Source organism: Accipiter gentilis, chromosome 24, assembly GCF_929443795.1.
Source record: "Accipiter gentilis chromosome 24, bAccGen1.1, whole genome shotgun sequence".
NCBI lineage: Eukaryota > Metazoa > Chordata > Aves > Accipitriformes > Accipitridae > Astur > Astur gentilis.
The window spans coordinates 19,487,711-19,509,698 of NC_064903.1; the positions used below are offsets into that span (position 1 = coordinate 19,487,711).

Genomic DNA, 21,988 nt, shown 5'->3' on the forward strand with positions numbered 1-21,988 from the left:
TTCCTGCTTTAAAAGGTCCCACAGACAAGAAAGCTATGCTTGCAAAGCCTTAAGTGTGTCAAAGAATAAGATATTACTGCCCTAGTGTCAGGACAACTATCAAAATAGTTGCTTTTAAAATATGGACTTAAATAATAGAGAAAAATGCATAAAATGTTGTTTCATTAGTTCCTCATTTGATGGTTATTTCATTATATCACATTCATGGTGAGAGGATAATCCCTTTAGCTCAACAACAACTTATTAACCATGTTCTCTCAATTAGAAATAGCTTATTTTCTAACAAAAGAAACCCCATAAACACTCCTGCCTCCAGCTCATAATGATTTTCTATAAGTAAGTGTATCAGAGGCATAGGAGGAGGAGGGAGCTTGGTATGAAAAGAAGTGACACTGAAATGGAAGATATTTCTGATAATATAAAGCTAGATTGCTGTCCACATTGTGTGTGGATATTTCTAGTTTACCAAAAGTCTGCTACTCAGTTGCATGAAGCAACTGCAAATGAAGTTAAATTTTCTTGACTTTCTGACAGTTTGTGGCTTCATAAAGAAATGAGTTTTGGAAAGCTAGAAATGGGAGAGAAGTGTAGCTGGAGGAATACTTTTAAAACCCTTGTATTTCAGAAACATAAAACAGCGCAAAGGAGAAAACTGCTTTTGTGGATCTAGTTTATTAATAAGCATTGTAATTAACAAGACAACATGCTGTACAGAAACCTGAAATAGAACTACTGCAAATTTACTGGACTTTAAATGCTGCTGGACTGTAGTATATGATGTCCAACTGCATGATTTGTAAAGTGTGGTTAGGGCTGTTTCAATACACAGACATACACTGCTCACTCTCAGATCCTGTAGTATGCCATAGAGCAGGGAGATTTCCCAGAAATACAAACTCAAATATTTACAAGAAATCGTCAATCTCTTTCTTCACTAGGGATAACATAAGTTATACACAATTTTCCTATGTATACCAAATAAAATCTTTGCCTTCAACTTTACTTTGTGTCTGCACAAACCAATCCTTTCCTTCTTATTTATCCAGTTAAATAATGGTAGTAAACTGCAGCGCGATCATTTAATTGCTAATCATTCATTAAGGACTGGTATTAAAGCTGCAAAAGCAAAACTTGAGCGAACAAAGTCAAGTGTAAATTTTCAAGCTTTAAAAACTCAAACCTTATAAGCTTGAATCGAACAAACTTGAGCTAATCAACCATTACTGACTAGAAATTATTTAGGTCTACTGTCTTTGGCTTGACCAAGCTGGAAGCAGGGTAACAAGGGTAGCTCAGGGCTGATGGGGTTCCACACTGGATTACAGCTGGCTTGGAACACACCAGAGCAAACCTGCACTTCTCTTACAAACCCCCCCCAAAAGATCTGTACACCCTGGGGCCGTAGGTCTCCCAATACAAAGGGGCTGCTCTCCTCCAGCCCTACACCAAGCAAAAAGACCTGGCTGGATTCAGAACCACATAACTAATGTTATGTCAAGCTAGCTGCTATGCTAACATTCATAAGCCCTCAGGTCCTATTAGCGTGGGCTCATTGCCATGATAATTAGCTAAATGACCTGCATCCGGCCAGCTCACAGCCCAGAGAGAGCAGGTGCTCTGTAGTCGCTGTCCGGCCAAGCAGACATGCCTAATTATTCCTTCTTTAAGTTACACTTCAGAATACAGCACGCTTTAGGAAAACAAAGAAACAGCATATTTTGCTTCAAACAGTTTGACTTCAGTTCTTTAAGAGTTTTTTTTTTTTTTCAGAATTGGCTGCTTTACAATGTGGAAAGAAGTATCTCTCTCTCTGCCACCGCTACCCATAACTTGGACGCAACACTTCGAAGTGCAACAAGCATGTATTGAGTTGGGGGGGACGGGGGGACACGAAAATAATCTAGGCTAGACTGTGGGACACATTACTTTGAAGGCAAAGGTTTTCTTTTATTGTTACACTGTATGAAACAAATCTAATCATGTAACTACCATTTTACTGTATATTGTATATAGGATTGTTTTCTCCACAAATTGACACAAGTAAGATAAAATAAGTTAAATGACTAAAAAAAAAAAAATTACACAAAAAATATACAGTCTATGTACTAGATAAATTATTTATATATATGACAAGATGTGTAAAGAGTCTCTAGTAACATTATTCCTCTGGATACTGACATGCCACTCAGAAAAATATTGCCTGAAATGCATAGTTTTATATATTAGATATGTAAAAATGAGGGAACCATTTAACTCCTGCTACAACATGTATTTACAATTAATTGTTCTGTATCTTGTTGACAGAATTTTAGAACATCACAACACAATTTCATGGATATAACATTTAATACTTCCTATAATTAGATTCATCTTTACAATGCTTTTGCTTAAGCATTTTTTTGTTGTTGGTTGGTTTCGGTGTTTTGTTGGGTTTTTTTTTTTTTGTTTGTTTTCAAGAGAAAGGGGGATGGTTAATTGCTTCTGTACCTCAGGGGAAAAAAGAAAAAACCCCAAACCCCTAAACATTCAAATGTGAAGTTTGTTGGTTTTTTTCCCCTACCTATAAAAACCCACTAATTCTGGTTCCTTTACCTTTTCCTATGAAAATCCTAAAATTGTGGAAATTAATTCTTTGCCAGGAAATTTCAGTTACAATTTTCAGCCAGAAAGGAAGTGTTGCAGGCAAAAAAACCTGAGAGTTTTCCAATGCAGCTGGCAATTCTGTAAACATTTGGTATGGCAGCTCTCTGTAAAAAAACCTAAGGTCCTCTGCTTACAATGGGAAGCATTAGCTGTCAGCATTTTTCTAAATTTGCACAATTAATATGTTTGGTAAATCTGTGTAAACTACAGATAAGCTTTTTTTTGCGTATCCCTGAAAAGGACTGCCGAATTTTCTCATTGTGATATCTCCAAAGCAAACAACAAAGGGCTTTGTATATATTAGGTATGAATTAATTTGTCAAATTTTTAATTGTCCTGGAATTGGAAATGAGTTGTGTCAGCTATTGTGTGTCAGTACCCAAAGGATTACTATTTTTTTCCAGGATTTACATGCAACTGGAAGCCGGTGTGCCACATCTTTTCTAAACATTACTGAAAACTACATTTAAAAAAAAAAAGAAAAGAAAGGAAGTACATCATTAGATAATCTGATGTTCATTAATTAAACCCTATCAGTAGGTTAAAAGTGAAGCTTCTTTTATTTTGCACATAAAATCTAAATGTGATTTGAATAGATTTACAGTGGGGACAGCGATATATAAAGCTACTTATACCTGCTGGGCACATAAGAGAAGCTCTTTTAGCATTCATTGGAAACCCTCAACAACTTGAACTTCTGTAAATTTTACAAGCAGCTAATATTACAGCATTTTTACACACAGTTTTGTTTATAAATTACAGATTTAAGTTACAATATGAAGCCTACATAGAATTCTATCCATAGGAAATATTCACACACCGTCTTTTTTTCCCCCTCCATACAACTTCGATTGTCTCACTTAATGTAGCAATAAAACTAAACAAAGTTATGCAGTTTTTTAAAGCAAAAATTTCTTGGTATGTACATACTGTAAATGATAAAATGGCTAAACAGCAACAAAAGACTAGAAGGAAAATGTGGGTTTTCATCTAAGAAAGGAACCGCCTTTTCATTCACTGTAGAATTTACCAGCTTTTTTCTGCCACTATTAAGAATATATCCTCCAGTACACAGAACACTGAAAAAAATCCCTTCTCTTTAAAGAGAATCATCTTGAGACTTTATCAAATAACATGATTGGGGTGTGTTTATGATTACATTTATCCAGCTTTCATTACCTAGATTCTTCTTTCTTTGCTCAGAACTGTCAGTCATTCTCTAATAAACTAACCCACAATGACGAGTACTCCAGCTAATAGGTTTGTGGTGAAGTAACTAATATTATAGCTAACTTTTTACTGAATACTTACATTAGGTGAATACAGCTGTAAAAAAAAAGCCATATACATCACTATAATATTCTTTTAAACACCAGTAGCTTGCAGCCACATCACATCAGCCAAAACAACTACCCCATTTTCCTACTGTTTTGAGCGGTGCCCATGTAATTTTCAACTAACAGGAACAGTAGCCAAAGCAAGCTCTGCGAGAAAAAAAAATAAAAATATTTTTTTAAAATGAGACTTATGGCTTGAAAAGCATAACATGTATCATTGTTTCTTGCATTATTGTAGAAAGGAAAATCTTGGAAATTAAAAAAAGTTATTTATAATCTTTTTTCCAGTTTTGATCTTGCATATCCTATTACTGTCGTGTTGTTTATTTCACAAAGAAAAGCCTAGTTGAGAGCTTTCTATTTCATCTATTACGTTCTTTCAAAGAATAAATACCTGCAGATTGAGCCAATAAAAATTAAAAGCAGTTGTCATGTCTTTAAGTACTTTTTCCTTCTTAGTTACATAGTAGATAAATTTTGGTGGAAAGATACACCATCCTTCTTACAAATCAGATTTTAGGATCTTATTCATTCTATTATGTAAGGTAATCAAATGAGAAACTGCCCACTTGATCTCTATTGCTACGCAAATGGAAGATGCGATCTATGAATATGCTATAAATGATAACAACAAAGAAAAATTTGAGTAATCTATATTTAGACTGTAATATTCCCCAAACTGTACTAAGAAATTGCTTTCAACAGGGAGGAAGAACTGCTGGCAGATATTTGCGCTACGTGGCCCATATAAGAAAATGAACAGGATTTTGTGTTTTTCTTTTGATTGTTTCTGGGTTGTGGGTTTTCTTCCCCGTTTTGTGGATTTTGCCAAGAACTATGGTAAATTTCTTTTAACTAAGTCCTAAGGATTTAGCTTTTCAATTTCAAATTTAGGATTCTATATACATAAATATTCACAAGCCTAACAAGTTTGTATACGCACTAAGAACAGCGTTAGGCTGTGACTATATACAGCCACACTTAAAGCCTGAAATAACGGATTTGTCAGATATGCATTTATAGCTGGTGCTCGTGTATAAACGTAGTGCTACTCCCCGGCGCCGGTGCCTGGTGGGGCGCGGCGAAGCTTGCCAGAGGAATGACTTTGACGGGATCTTCGCTGGCGCAATGTCTTTCACAGGTGTTGTAGAACTGGGGCCTGGGCCCACCCTGGCCTTTGTCAGTGTCGTCCTTTGGAAGGGGCCTCCCAAGAGTGTGTTGTCCCTCAGGCCTGGCTCCTCGGCCCCAGCCTTGCTGGAAGCCGAACGACGGCAAAGGGGTGTTGGACTGCTGATACTGTGTCAAAGAAGGGGGCATCCAGCAGTTGTCAGAATGGCCTAGGATGAGACACTCCTGCGTGCAGGTTTCAGAGGCTTCGGCCAGGGCTTTCTGGAGATTGACTTCGATAGCTGGGAGGATGGAAAAACACAAGACGTTATCAGAGGTCGGAAGACTTGGAAAGGCACGGGGAATCAAGGTTCACAAAGCAATCCCAGTTCCACAACGATGGCCACGGTTTGGAAAGAAAATACCTCCAGGTGTACAGCTTAAGTGAAGGTTTAGATGTTTGCGAGTTTGGGGCCTGCAGTGCTGTCGTTGGCTAGCATCAGAGAAAAGGTAAGGCTTAAGGAACAGATGATAACCAGCATTACAGCTATGCAACTAGAGCCCTTATAGATTCTACTTTACAATGACCTTTTCACTTTTTGAAATAGTCATCTGTGTAATAAAGCTAAAAGCTTTATAATAATCTAATACCATAATTCTATATGTTTGCATACAACAACTTGAAAAAAATTATTAAAATTAGGATTTTTTTATTTTTTTTTTTTTTCAGTTCTCTTAAAACTAGATTTTTGGATTGTTTTGCTGGACACATAGCCAAGGATGGTACATTGGCTTCAAAGATGCACTCAAGAGCTTTAAGAATGAAAGACAGTATAACAGCAATTTTAAAGAGAATTGATTTCTCCATGCATTCAATAGTGGAAACCTTGAAAAATCAAAGGGTAATAGCAAAAGAAGCTGTAACCTCTGTAGTTTACTAGTAATCGAACCAGATTTCTTCAGTAGATGCAAGGTTTGTGCCCTTGAAAAAGGATTATAGAAATTTTAATTTGTTCAAAGGCAAAGTAAACTACTAAATCTGAAAGACGTAATTTGCAATACATAAACAATCTTGATCAGTTTCATTTAAACTGTGGCTTTACCATGTTGTATAAACTCAAACTAATAGAATTAAACTTCTACAAATCATTCCTCAAAATAGTTTTCATATTATATGTGTTAATTTTATATTCTCTTGCTGTGTACATGGTTTAAATACATCAGGAACAAAGAAGAGTGTCTGATTAGATAATTTGCTGTGTTGTCTTCACAAAACTTTCCAATGAAAGATACGCACGTATTTTTAATATCTATCTTCATGAAAATAACATTTAAAATTGGATTCTGGCTCATAACCACTGGAGAAGGTATGCTGCTAGGAATTACTTATAGCAATACGAGTTCTGAGTAGGAGCCTCTCACCCTCTGAGCTTTGTGTTTGTACACATGCTGCACTTCTGTTTTAATAAATACTTTGCATGTTGAAATCTGTGTAAAGCTACAAAGCACAAATACATATTTCCATGTTACATCTCAATACAAATGAATTAAGTTTTTCCTTCAGGCACTGAAATATATAATGCTGCTGTCCAAAATACAGGATACATCTTTTTTAAATCTACCATGTTTAAGTAGACAACTGGTTGCTTGTTGTATCATGAATGCTATATTCTTGATTATTTCTCCTTAAGTACGTTGTATGAGTATGTGCCAGTTAGAGAAATTATTGTTTGTAAATGCTATTTTGCCCTATTACTGGCATTTCAACATGCCTTCAGTCATTTTGTCTCAGTATTTTTCAGTGTAATCCTGACAAAGCTTTGGCACCTTGCTGTTGAAATGCTAATCCAGTTTTGATGGGCGGTAGGAGACATAAATACGGAAATAGCTCAGCAGAGGCAATAGTTTCTGAAAAAAAAGTTACTACTGGTAGATTAGTCTAATCTTTCTGTGTCCTACTATCTGCTGTTAGAGACATAAGTCTGAGTATATAGAAGTCTTGTTAAGCTCTTTAATTATCCAGGTTTGCTTGTCTTCTGATCAAGGCAATTCATTGAAATCAGGTACAACCTTGACAGAGTGTTGAGTTATCCCTGTTTTATACAGAAACTGATCTTTTTTGTATTTATTAAAAATATCTTTTTGATACCCAGTACCTTGGTGTTTCTTTCTATCTTGAGGCTTTCTAATTGCTCTTAAAATGCTATTAATTCAGTTAAACCAAAAACCACACAATTGTTTATTTGGAAATAATACTTATGCATTTCTAGCTCTTCACAGCAAGCCGTTACAGTACTTACATTGTACTATCTGTCTCAAACTTCAGTGAGCGTAAACAAAGCTAAACCATCAAAAGAAGCGTTTGGCAGTAAAAATATATAAGCTTTAGACAAGCCAAGTGCAGAAATAAAAGGTCACTTATAAAACATTCTCTACACCATTTCGACAGATCACTAGGACAGTAATTTTGTGCCATGTGTTGCCAGACTACCTGTAGACTTGGAACATATTATCATGCTAAGAACATTGTCAGAATGACAGTCTTGTTTATTCTGTTAATAAAGAGATATTTTAATCTGAGTTTTAGCTTTATCAAAAAAATTAACAAAAAAAACCCCAACCCAACAACTTTAGAACAATCCTGGGCATAATCATTAAAGTTATGAATACAAATTATTTTTTGGCTTTGAGTTGGGGTTTTGTTATACAACAGTCTGCCAGTGCAGGATTGTTTAGAAGACACATCTTTTGTAGCAGTCATAATCTTTCTTTCGATGTTGGTATTTGGTACATGTAATCTTGATTGTCAGAGTATGTTTTTCATCACTGCTTATGATTTATAACATGTAAAATATACAGTCTTCTTTAACTTTAAAAAGACCCTTTTCTACTGAGCACGTCTGCAGTGTTGCAGAACAGGAAATAAAAAGTATTCAGCAAATACAAGTACTTTTCTGTATGATGTTTGACTCAATTTTTTTCCAAGAGTAACAGCCAAGTTTTGTTTTATAATATAATGCCTTCATTTAAAAAAAAAAAAACAACACCTTAAAAAAATAAAATCAATGATAACCTTAACCTCTAGACTAACTTTAAAAGGAATACAATTTTTTTCTTTAAAAAATAATCATACAACTTTGTGTTTTTTTTAATCCAAATCACCTGCGTATAGGCCACAGCATCAGTGCAACCCTGAGGCAGTCTTTAGAAGACTGGGTATGCTGTAGGAAACCAAATTAACTAAGAATGTTACAATGAATATAGTGTGAGGCAGCCAAGGTCCCTCATATCTGCATTTAAAGGAAACTTAGAAAAATCTCATCAACTAATCTGCTGCAGTAAATAGTACTAGCAGGGATAATTGGGATGCAAGTTTCTGTAAAAATAAATAAAACCAGCAGTGTGAAATACTATGTTTTTAGCACAATGAAGTAAAAATGACTGTTGGAGCATAATTCACCTGTTTTTGAATGGACCTAGAACAAAATGTAGGAGGTTTTCTGCATGAATATTCACCAGGCATTATCTTTTTTGCCTGCTCTTCCCGGCCATGAAATGTAGCTTCTTTCTGTCAGTCTAATTCATTCTCTATTTTCCTAACATATCATCATTTTCCTGCTTCTTTAGCACCTGAAATCCTTCTAAATAGCTACTTAGCACTGGCATTGCACTGTCATCTAAACTATGCTTTACTTATTAAAAATACATTTTTAACAATTCCCTGTTTTATTAGAGAAGAGGGCTTTATGTCAGCAAAGTATTATACTAATGGTGCCAACTTAACAACAGAATGCAGCTGATTTCCAAATATTCTGGTACAGACTTAACACGCAAAGAGGTCACTGTAACTAGCACCGAGATGTTGGCCTCAGCACCCTGCCTGGCTTTCCCTCCACCACTTGCTGCCTACTTTAAACACAGGAGTCTCTGCCTGGCTCAGCCGAGCATCCCAGAGGACCATCTGAGGTCACCAGCAGCTGAGTGAGTGTGAAGTTCAGTGCTCAAGTGGCCATTTATCAGAGGCTGTGTAAATTGACCATGGCATTTTCTAGCTGCTCCTCTTCAAGCTTCTTTCCATTTTGCATCCTTGCAAATCATTGCGAAATGTGGGTGAAAATAAAATTTTCGGAGCCCTTCTTTCTCATTCGAAAGTAGTAATGTAGGCAATTATTCTGCGTAGTCCGGTAAGTACTCAGTGGTAGGAAACATCTGTGACATCTGCCTCTACCAATCAAGTAAAAGGACGTTCCTGCTGTCTCTGATTATTTTCAGAAGAAATGACGATTTTCGCTACTGAAATTCAGTGTCTAGTAACATCTTCTCACATAAGATATGACAGGTTTATAAATAGAAATAGAAGTGTACATATCCCCCATGTATTATGAATAAACAATCCATTCCGTCGAACTCTTACCAGTCTACCTCTTTTCTTACCACACTCAGTAATAAGCCCTTAATTTTATGTATTTTTTTCATATTACATGGAGACTCTTCAACCATGACATACAAGTAATATGAAAGAGATTTTTTAATTCATAGAACAGATCACACTCATGCACATGTGAGTTTACCACTTTGATTTGAACTCCAGATTGTTTTAGGAATGAAACTATTTTTTAAATTGTCTGCCTCAGAACTAAGAACATTTTTAAAGAATGTGTCTGTCAGCTCTCATGAAATGTTTAGATCAGAACTGTCAAATATAACTAAAAGCACAATAGTTAAAAGACTTTCTTCATTGTTCCACAGTCTTTATCATTTATAGGTCAAAGCAGTTTTCAGTAAGAATATTTACTTTCACTTAAGAAAACGTGGAATTCCAACCTTGCCAGGTAGCTATTCTTCTGTCAAAACAATTATAAAAAAATACCATTTGATACTTTTTTTCCTGTTTATTTTCATTAGACACTTTCTGTGGTTCTAAAGTCTGTGTAGGGTTTTATCGATAGTAAATAAAAATGTTGGATATTATCTTTGCTTTTGGGGGATGAAAGCTGAAGAACTCTACAATGCTACTGTCCCTCTCAGTCTGCAAAACTTGTGGTACAGTACTGCCTACTTTGGCATTTCCAGCTTAATATGTTCCAGTTTTAAGAATATTTCTCATAGAGAATTCTCAAAGGAAGACAGGCTGTTAGTACGACTGCGTTATCAGCAGCCTCAGAATGTTGAAAAGTTAGAATCATAGAATCATTTAGGTTGGGAAAGACCTTTAAGATCATTGAAGCACATACTTGGTGTATACACGATACACTTTCTTTTCTACCCCTATGCCCCAAAAGGGAGACGTACTACTAAGACAACATCAAGAGGGCTGGTTCCTTTCTCAGTCTGCCATGAAAGTCATCACTTGCATCACGGAATCACAGAAAGACTTTGGCTGGAAGGGACTTCTGAAGATGTCTGCTCTAACCTTCTGCTCAAAGCAGGATATCTTGGTCAAAACAGAAGACAACAGTTTTTCCAAAAGTTTAGGCCAAACTTTCAGAATTGCACATATCCCTTTAAACAAAATCTGAATGCATGTGTTAAAAGGGAGATGTGCATTTCTAAGAGTTGAACGATCAAGACTATGACCTCCTGGAGAAGCCTTAAAACATCTCCACCTTTATCCACACGTGTAATAATGATCAAAAGGCATTGGTAGATGTATTCATTAACAAAGTACTCGGATTCATTAGAAGTTCAGAAACTGTCAGACTGCACTGTATCGATGCAGGCTTAGGGGCTTATAAATTGTGCAAAGAATATTTCAAAAAATTAAAAAAAAAAAAAAAAAAAAGAAAACAACTTAAAACACAGAATATAGAGTGCTTCAATTTTGAAGCCTTGTAGCTGAAGTCTTAATGAAAAGCCAGCATTGAATTTGACACATTTTGGATGCAAACCATCCAGTGTTACATTTAGAGCACTCTTGTTTCATAATAAAGCAAGCAACAATTAGCAAGCAATTAAGCAAATTGCCCATAATTATGCCATTGCTGAGCTATTTTTCATATTTTCACAACACAGCACATATATGAATACATGGCTTGCAGTGCCAATGCTACTCTGTCAGCATCCAGAAGTGCCTCTCATTTACTGAAGCGTTTCGTATTAAACAGCTCCCATCGCACTTTCAGTGCTCTCTGCTCAGCGGGAACCCACCAGAGTGATGAAGATGACAACCTTATACTACTCATCTCAGCCAAGAGCTCCTAAGGAATGGGTCATGTCCCCCCATTTTTTTGCCCATGTGTATTTACTAAATGTGGTACTAAATCTAAGCAGGAATTCAAGCATAATATAGGGAAATTATAGCCTGGAATTACCCTGGTGACCAAAAGTGGCCACTTGGGTAACATCATTTAGCCGTCTCCACTATATGAGGAGAACAGAAATGACATTAACAATAAAAAAGGGAGGGAGAATAGTTGTTAATGTAAACTGGGTTACTTTAATAAGGTCAGGAGGAAAAAGCTTGAATGCAGAAACCCTAAATAACTGCTGCTATAATATACTCTACTTTTTTTTTTGTTTAATAATAAAATGCCTTTGGGAGAAGTTTCCTATGAATATTTTATTTCCTGGATATGTCTCAATAAATTAAAAACCTAAAAGAGTTACTTAAGTTCTAGCCTTGAAACCTTTTTATTCAAAGAGCAAGTAGGACACACCACTTCCTTCAGCTTTCAGCTGTGTGTACAGAGCTTGCCTTGCTCGTGAGAAATCACACTCAGAGGAAGATTGATCCTCCAGATGTTCTAACTGAGGAATCAACATGCATGCAGGAAATCACACATTTCACTTTACCTAGGCTTGCCAGATTGTACTGGATAACTTGCAAGTATAAGCTCTGCTTCCATTCCAGTAAACACAGTTTATATCCTAACAGCCACGGTTTTAATTTGAACTTAAACCTAAAAACTGCCATAAGTTAGGTTTATTATAAAATCCCAATGGTAGGAGGTGTGAGCATTTTGCACCTGGCTTCAATTAGTCAAGCAAACATTATCAAAGATGGCTGGGGAAAGGTGGTGAGGAAGAAGACAGGGAGTGGACAAAGTATCGGGGCAAAAGAGACAGCATATGGTAATTCCTGTATAATTAACTACACTTGTGAAGTGAAGTGAATCTTTCCTGCACAAATAATAGCCATATAAATAAAGCACATTAATCTTTCAGTAAGTCATCTCTTACTGTTATTCTGACTAAAATTTCAATCTTATATTAATCAAACCCAAGAAATGGTCTAAAAGCAATGCTCCCGTAAAAAGTTCAGTTTCAGTAATTGCTGTTTTCCACAGGAAGAGATTTCATCAAAAAAACCCCAACCCCCCTGCAACCTCCTCTGTTTCATCCTAATGAACACGAGTGTGACAGTGTTGTAGAATATGTGGCACTGACCCTTATTGCTTCAACAGTCCAACTGGATTCATCTTGAATGTCCGTGGTTTTGTTGCTAATTATGGCAAAACAAATATGCTAATTTGCAAAGGAGACATGTTTCTTAGCCTATCAAGTGTATATTGAGTTATCAATGAGAATTTTAACCATAACTTGTAAAGTATAATGACCATCTAAAATGAATAGCCTAAAATCTAGTATATTGATTACAGTACTGGGTAATACAACGTGCTTTATTTAATATTTAATTAACTGCTTCACATTTGTACTGAAGCTTCTTAATTATTAATACATGGTTCATTATTTAACACAGAATATAAATTTAAATTCAAATCAATTAAACAAGGTGAAACTACATAGTGAAAAGTGGTTTATCCTCCAGCAATAACCTTCGACCTGGAAACATAGTAAAGAGTGAAATTTGCATTTCTTCCCCATACCTGAGAAGACTATGCATTTTAGGTGATGTATATTAAGCTCTTCTACTGATGTAAAGTTTCTGTAATAAACCCAACATCGTACAGAAATATGCTGGATGAAAAAGGGCTTCAGCTGTCACTTTTCAGCCGGTGCCTGAAAGAGGAAACATTTTCACTATAAGTCTTCGGGCACCCTGGAATGACTGCTTCTACAATAACACCTTTAGGTGGGGGGCTGGCCCCAGCCAGCAGCTGACCCCGCACGGCTGCTCGCTCGCTCCCACCTCCTCAGCGGTATCAGAACACTGAAAACCTTCTACCTTCCTTGGAAGGGGAGCGGTGCTTATCAATTACCTGTTACAGTGACGAGGAAAACAGAGTGTAGTCACGTTAGCCTATCTCCAAGCCTTACTGGAGGGTGAGTACAACACTACTTTCAGTAAATACTCCAGTATGATGATGTTTCTAAAGCCTTATTGCTCACACGTGTGTATACACATATAAAAACTAGTTTTAAGCCTTCTTAAATATCCTTAAACACGACTTGAAATATGAGATGCAGGAGATCTATGAAGAATAGTATATCTCAGATGAACTTCTAGAGATTGACTTTCAAATGCTCGGTAGAAGTTGCTCTTAAACATGCAAGTGGAAGTCATCTTAGACAAGCTCTGCTCTGCAGTGCCTGTTGCTTCTCTGGGAATTAGCACCCTTTGGCTACTTCCACCTAAAACGTTACTTCTACTGTTTACCTGTCTAAATGGCACTAGAAAAAAGTTTAAAAACCCCACAAAATATAATCAACAAGATAAAAACTGGAATAGAAATAATGATTATATATTTTCTCATTATCATAACGCAGGCATATTGTTCAACTTAAAAAACTGATCTAGTCAAACGTGCTAAAACAGAATGGGGGCTAATTGACAGAAAAATCACTTAACCAATACAAGGTAGCTCTGTACACTCTGAAATACCATCTATCTCTCCTTTTAGTGATCGAATCGTTATTCAAATACCTCATTAGGAATGTATATGACAATCCATTACCACCAATTAAACAGATGTGTATTTGCTTAAATTAATTTATTTATTTAATCCAGAGTCAGTTCAACATAGTATGTTCTTTCATTTAATTCAACGTGGAGGAGAATCTTTTGCCTGTGGGTTTGCTGGGGAATTTAGGGGCACATCAATACTATTTTAAGAGGCACTGAACATATTAAAAGGATAAAACAAAGTAAGAAAATATATTATATCATGGAAATATGACCATTATTATACTTTCCCCATAAAAGCAGGAAAAAAAAAATACATTAAAACAATACAAAGAGCTTGAGATCTTTTCTGTGTGGAAGGGTGGTTTGTCTGAAACTATAAAATGAGCAGTCTTCAAAATACAGTTTTCTATAGCTAATCCTTAGAAAAAGAAATTAACTTAGCAGTAATTTCTACTGATAATTTTTAACATCTGTTCTCTCTCTTCTTCAAACCTAGCTAAAGAGGTTGCTCAGTTTCATTCACACTTGCATTCAAATATATATAGAAGGTTGAAAAAAGAAAATTCCTGCTTAAAATATCTACAGTGTAAGTATACAGAATATAATATTATACTCAGTTTTTAATGTTTAATTTTTAAATAAAATTTTGTGTGTGTTTGAAGGAGAGAGAGTTTCCTGATTTTACTATGAATCACTACGTATCTTGAAAGGGTGAAGATTTGTAAAGAGAACTAAGAATCACTGAATCTACATAAACTCATTTGGTGCACAAATGGCAGCAAATATGCTTCTTAAGCTTAGGCTGCGGACATCGTAATAAAAAATCAATTACCTTTTGTGGTTCTCTGGCTACAGAACAAAGATCTGGGCTTGGAGAGAGAAAAAAGGATGAACTTCAAAAAGATAAGAAGGGAACAGAATTTGTAGGTGGAATAAGGTCAGTAGCATTTACTCTTGGTAACAGACCTACATGAAAATATTAGTATACTCTCATACTACTCCATGAATTCTAACACTTGTGGCGATAAGGAGATCAGGTGAGTCATCCTCAGCACAACGCAGAATACAGGCAGAGGGATGAAGCCGAAGTTCATTTTCAGTTACGTTTGAGATACCTCACATACAGCAACTCCTTCAAGGGATTGGTGTGGGATAAAAGACCTACAGTTCTGCTTCAAATATCTGTATTTACACCCTTTATTCACTTCAGTAAGAGTTTCTTGATGTATCTACATGGCAAATGGGGCTCTGTTTTCTTTTTCTTGACACTACAGTAAAAATAAACAAAAGTTTGATCTGAAGTACAACACTCAGAAATTCTTTTAAATTAAGTAATTGAACAACTGTGGGCAATTGTTCATGGTTGAGACACTTTAATGAAATGTTAATTTTCAAGAGGAAACCATAAAACCCCCAAATGCTAAGTAAGCTAGTAAACATATCTTTCCTGTGATAACTTAAGAGCTAGACAATAAAAGATGTTTTGAAAATGTGTTTTCATCAGATATACACAAACAGAAATTTAAAGTCAAAGGCCACTACAGCAGCAAACAAAATAATCCTACAACATTCTAAAAATACTCTATGGCTTTTATGCTGTCACTCCAATTGCATTTCAAGAAAAAAACCCCCACATTTTTCTTTGTTAGAATATAAACAAAAAATCATTTGTTTTTTATTATGAATACCCTGACTTTATTTATTTTGTGAATATTTCTAAACATTTTTACAATATTCATCTATGCTGATATCTAAGTAACACACTATGCTTATTTGAGTGCTGATAGATATTACATTTGACTGGACCATCAATAATATTAAATCTATCTATTCCAGTTGAATATAGAAGTAAAACTCACTGAAGTTTTTTTGACAAAACAATTTCCCATCAAAAACGTAGTTTCAAAGTGCACCTCCTTTGTGACAGTGTTGATCTAAATTACATTCGTATACAAACTAATAGTTTCCATTTTCTCTATTAATTTTATTTTCATATAGATTTTTTAAATATGAGAACCCTTAATGTTTCAACGTTATGCAGAAATAACGTTATTGAAAGGAAATGTTCTCATTTCTCCAAGGTTTTTCATCAGATTTTCCATTTCACAATAAATTTCAAGTTCAGATTGTGATTCTGAAAAACAACACTGCTTACATCTCATGGCACGTCTGCAACACGGTCTAACACGATCCACAACCATTTCCCTCTTCTAAATTCCCTGCAACTCCCTTACCAACTACAGAAGAACAAGCCTTGGGCTCCACCTAAAAACTTGAAAATCCCGAATTACGAGTAATTAGGATAACTATTGCATGGCCAAGAGGGCACACTTTTTAATTCCCCTAAAGTGTCCAGTACCGTGCCGTTGTGCTTATTAGATTCCTTAATGACAACCCACAACCTTCCGGAAGGACAGACTGGAGGAGTAAAACTTTGCCGTTTCCTACCTCCGCGGGACAAAAGGATTCCCCTCCTGCAGCTTTTGTCCTCCGCAAGAGGACAGTCCTCCATATGGCTGCAGCTCAGGCGGGTTTTTCTCTTGGAAAACCCTCTGAACCACAGATTCCTTGATGACTAGACAGCATTTTCTAACCAATTTTTCACAGCAGTTTTCTGTCATTACCACTTTGTCAGTCTGCCACGGACGACCCTCAGTGGAACCACATAGCTGCTCATCCCTTTGACAAAGACCCCAAAAAGTGTGAATACATGGAAAGGACCATGTTTGATTAACAACTTTGCGATTGCTGTAAAAATGAAATTTGAAAGGTAATAATTACATTTGTAATTACTTAGGTCTAAATCTCTTACGTTTCCTACTCCCTCTAATCCTGGGCAGCTGGAGCAATGACTCATTAATAATAATAAAGTCATTTAACCCTGCAGGCACATTACAAGGAGAAAGATGTCATTTGTCACCAACGCAAATAGAACATTCACTGAAGGATACAGAAAGACCACTATTTCATATTTATTGCAAATGATAAAAGGGACATTTTGCACTCATTCTCACCATGACATCCCAATCTGCTTTTTAATTATCAGCAAACATAAGGGGACAGCATACAACATATGAGGGACTACTAATAATGTATTGTCCTGCAGTGACATTTCCATAATCACTTTAAATCTACCCTATACATATGTACTAGTTAAAGCTTTCAGCTCATGTAGTCATACCCCCTAGTAAGGAATGAATTATCCTTTGCAGATTGAGCACGACAAAGCAGCTCTTTCCCAGAGTTTGAGGGTCTGATAGCTGACGTATGTATTGCTATTACTTTAAGTGATAAGGTTTGGCATTCCGTTGCACTTATGGTTGAATACAGTATGACTTAAAAATAAGTACATTTGTACGTAAGTATTTTTAGGCCAGGAACTTTACAGTTGTAATTCTCACCGGCAATAATTTAGCCGTGGACTTCTGCGAGTCACTTAATTCTCCAGTGCTTTTCAGTATTGTTCTGTATTTCACTACTACAAGAACTCTGTAAGAAGCACACTGTATTAGATGAATCAAATACCCTTATTCATAGCAAAGTCAAGCGAGTAACTCGGAATTTACTGGATTTTAAAAAAAAAAAGAATTACTTATGTAACTGCCTGTCTATGAAATGAACTTCTGAGGAAAAGAAAAGGCTATTCTTTCCCTAAATGATTTATTCAGGAGACATGAAATCTTGAGGAAAAAATATGGAAAGAAATTTCTACTATGGTATTAGTGTGATAACAAATGAAAGGAAGTTTTATGTAAATAAAAGTCACCATAATCTGAGTTTCAATTATATCAAGCTAGAACATCAAATTCTTCTTTGCTTTGCTTTATCATCAGCACTTATCTAACCATCAAGCATGCAGAAAGACCAGAGAACAAATTTAACAATAAGAAGTTATAAATCTGTTATTGCATGGGGTAGAAAGGAGGTACGCAAACCTTCTAAGTCTGTTTATATTTTCCCCAGGTACCACAATAGACTATATAAAGACATGCTTGAAAAAAGTTAAATAAGTAGTGTTAAGAAATAAGACACATCAGGAAAGAGTAAAATACACAGAGTAAAATGCATATTTTCACTCTTAAGATAGTGACAACACAGAAAAGCTTATACACGGAGTGAAATGTTTTGTCAAATTGAAAAATGGAAATAATACGAACACTACAATTTTCACATCAATTTGAAGTAAAATGTTTTGAATTACAGTCATTTTAATCTTGTTTTATAAAGAAAATTACTTCAAATGGGTGATAATTTAAAACAGCATAATCCAAACTTCATTGTGCTCCAGTCAGGCATAGAAGTGTGGCTCTGAGTGATTTGGAGCAATCTTTGCACATTAGCTCAGAGCCTCTTTCAGAACAGACATTTGAAAGAAGAAAAACGATGCCTGACTAGAGTTTCCACCATTTACCTATTGGTTCAAAACTACTTACTGTGATGGCTATGACTTCCTAATTGGCCTTTATAGGCATTGCTAGCACCTTCTGAAATTTTGGCACCATTCTGATGAGGCAATACTTTCACAGTTATCATCTCTAAACGTTCAGTTGTGACCAGTTTCTCCCCTGAAGTTTTGCTGTTTGATTGGAAGTTTCTCATATCACTTCACATAAGCCTTTTCCAACTATTAAGAATTTTTTGGCATCAAGGAGTTTTGCTGACAGGGTAGGAAAAAACCACCCAAATGAACCATATATATATATGTGTGTGTGTGTGCATACATATATATAAAACCCAAACTTTCCCCTTTTCCTTTGCTGAAAGAAAACAAAATTAGCTCTCAGAAAATACGCTACTTACTTTTAATCCTGTTTCCCTTGAACAACGTCCAACAGTGACTTTCAGATTTGCTCCAATATTCTTTTCTGTTCTCCTAAGTAATTTTCAATTAAAATATAAAAATATTCTAATTTTAGCTAGTAGCATTAGTAGACTTGTAGTTTCCTTCTCTAAACCAGATGATTCTCTGAGCACCTGGACAACTGACACATGATGGGAATAATTTAGGCCAGAACAACATTTGACACAATTCTTTACAGAACAGGATTTCTCATAGCATACGTAATTTTTAAAAAGACAGTGTTAGGGAACAGTCACAGCTGTGACTATTCTGGAAGATTTCAGGGTCAGTAATATCAGCCAAGAGAATGGGAGTGAGCAACCACTGACAGTAATCTTTTCAGCCCATTTCAATACCTGTCAGGACAGGTTCTGTGACTGCAACCATGAGGATTATGATGACACTTGAAAACAGGGTAGTGTATTTATTATTATTATTAATCTAATTTAAGAAATAATTTTGAGCACAACAAATATAAAACTGTGGGGGTATAAAGTGAAACTTCATGAGGTATCCAATTGTTCAGGAAATTAAATTCCATTACTTCAAAGATAGAAATGTTTTAAAATAGGAATAAAACCATTGGTTCCTCTTTAGAGTATGCTTTTATAAACTTAATTATAGAAATATTTTCTTCTTATAACTATATGTGTCTATATTGAGGATTCTGAAGAGAGAGAGAGATTTGTCGAGCTTCAAATTATGGAGAGTAGGTGCTAAGTTTTGACTCAGCCCTATTTGAGTAACAAGATGTCCTAGCATAAAACAATAATTTTTGTTTTTATACTTTTAATAGACCATAATTGTCTTTGCAAAACAATAATGTTCACACTTTGACAAGTTTGGCATGAGTATACCTAGCCTAATAAAAGCCTAACACATATTATTAAATGAGGTTAAATACTAGCATTCAGATTTGTCAAGGAACTTAACACTTTCTGTAGTATGAAAGCCTCAATCAGACATTTCTCTATTGCATATGACACAAGATCCCTTAGAAACAGATTTAAGAAACACTCCGTTCTTATGAAGTCACTGAAGCTTAGCATCCAGCTCTTTTGTAAGTCTAAGTTTCAAACTAGTTTGGACATAGCAGGCACACGTTAAAGTTAACCAAATAAGATGAAATCACAACAGTTCTTGTTAGGAATGGAAGTTCATATACTACCCTAATCTCTAGTTTATAACAGCAAATCCACAAAAGCCCATAATTTGTATTTATTTTTCATAAGCTCTACAGAGAGGATATTTTAAGTCTGGGTAAGTGCTGCTCCAGCAGATGCATCTAGAAAGCTCTCACCACGTTTGACACACAGATTTCTTTTTAAGAGGGTACAAACCTGAATTTCTGAAGCTGCTGTTCCTTAAGCTTCAGTGGAGTACATTTGACAACCGTCTTTTCTACAGCTAGTATGGATGGCAGGAGGAGTTCATACTTTGTATTCCAAAAGGTTGCTTTAAAATCTTTCTATGGTTTTTAATTAACCATAGGATATAAAAGGACCTAAATTAAAAGCTACCAGTCAATTGCTGACTAAGTGTTCACCAGCCTGTTATTGAACCTATTTCATCTATTTATTCCTTAATTCATCCATAGTCTCCTAGAGATGTCATTAATATGCTCAAAGTTAATTTATTATCCTCTATTGCTTCTATTCAAGCTCATGTTAACAGAATAAATTCATCAAAAATGATCTGACTTGAAAAGGCAGATTTGGATTCTGACAGAGAATAATTTATCATGGCTGGGAAAAAGCCTCCCACCAACTGGGCTGTTGGAATGCTGAGAGATGAAATTGTAATGACTGCAGAACTTCGGCAGAAAAGGACATTAAAGTCTCAAGGGGAAACCAAACAAACACCCCCACCCCCTCCCCGAGTCTAACTCCCAAAATACGGAGGTTCCTGACACTGACTCTTTTCTATTTTCACGCTCACAGGTCCTTTCTCTCACGCTCCGTGCTGCCTTGAGGCAGAAGTAATCATTAAGGCTCTGCTCACCATCATTTGCATACCGCAGAGCTGAGAGATCTGGAGGGCCACCATCACACAAGTACAAGGGGTGACAGTGACGTTCAAAGCTGTGCAGAAATGGTACTGATATTGAGAGGGTCACAAACTGGTAATCAACAAATGGATCTGTTGATTAACATCATTGTACTGCTGCATAATGTAACACCAATGTATTTTATTTACAGTTTGTTGTAATTATCCCCTCTCTAACAGTAATTAATAGATTTGGGGTAATCTACTACTCTAAGTATTCTACATAGATACAAATTACCTGAATTCCAGGAACAGCTGGATATAACAGCATTTATAGCATGTTTCAGATGCTATTACAATGGATTCCCCCCCCCCCCCCCCCATTATAAGTCTATTATACAGTAGAATTGGAAAACATTGTGGTACTGTCATGAATGTGGTACCACTGTAATTGTAATATGGGTTGTGGAGATTTATTTTAAAGCCTGGAAACACTTGATTAATCACTGCATTACAGTCAATACTCTAGGTGTTATTGTTTCACCCAGTTATTGTTTTATCCCCAACTGCAGCACAGGGAGAATTTCCCCTCCCCTATACTAGAAGCTGTTGTGTACTGGACATGGCCCCTTCCCTAAGGGACCGTTATTCCATTTATCCATCACTTCACATACTCATATTCTAATTCTGTACAGACCAGAGCCATTTCCTTGCTCCTAGTCTTGTTACACTGAGTAATTATGCAGCTTCAAGACTTGAGTAACTAAATTTCCCAAGGGAAGGGGGGGAAAAGAAACCCAACAGTGAGTACTCCAGACCTGCCCGAGAAATACAAAATTCACCAGACTCTGCCTAGATATTTTACAGAGGATCTTAAATATGAGTATAATCATAAATATCAGTGCTCTAGTACGTGTAAATAAGTAGGCTTATCCACCTGACTCAATCAGAACATACGTCCTAGCTCCCTTTCCCCCTTCCTTCTATCATATACCAGAACTCAATAGAATTGTGCTTCCAACTGCACGGCTATCCATATTTGGTATTTCTGATTCAAGATCTATACTTACTTTACTCCATTAATGCCTTCAATCTAAGAAATTCAGTGAGGTGAATATGCCAAGTGTCTGATCAGTACATTATGTCACACCGATGAACCACTATATTAAAAAAGAGTTAACATCTCCCAGTGAAGCACTGAAAAGTTAGGAAGTGCAAATTCTGCAATATTAATTCAGCTCCCTTGTGTAAATGTGTTTTGATGCAAAC

At 35.9% G+C, this 21,988-nt stretch overlaps 1 protein-coding gene across 1 annotated transcript in view; it reads right to left on the reverse strand.

Annotated features, from left to right (window-relative positions):
- Positions 1-675: 675 nt before the first annotated feature.
- PCDH11X (protocadherin 11 X-linked) overlaps positions 676-21,988 on the reverse strand; it is a 511,855-nt gene continuing 490,542 nt past the window's right edge. The window contains exon 7 of the mRNA XM_049828047.1: positions 676-5,389. Within this exon, the coding sequence (XP_049684004.1) occupies positions 4,998-5,389 (392 nt within the window). The 3' untranslated portion in view covers positions 676-4,997. The remainder of the gene's footprint in view (positions 5,390-21,988) is intronic.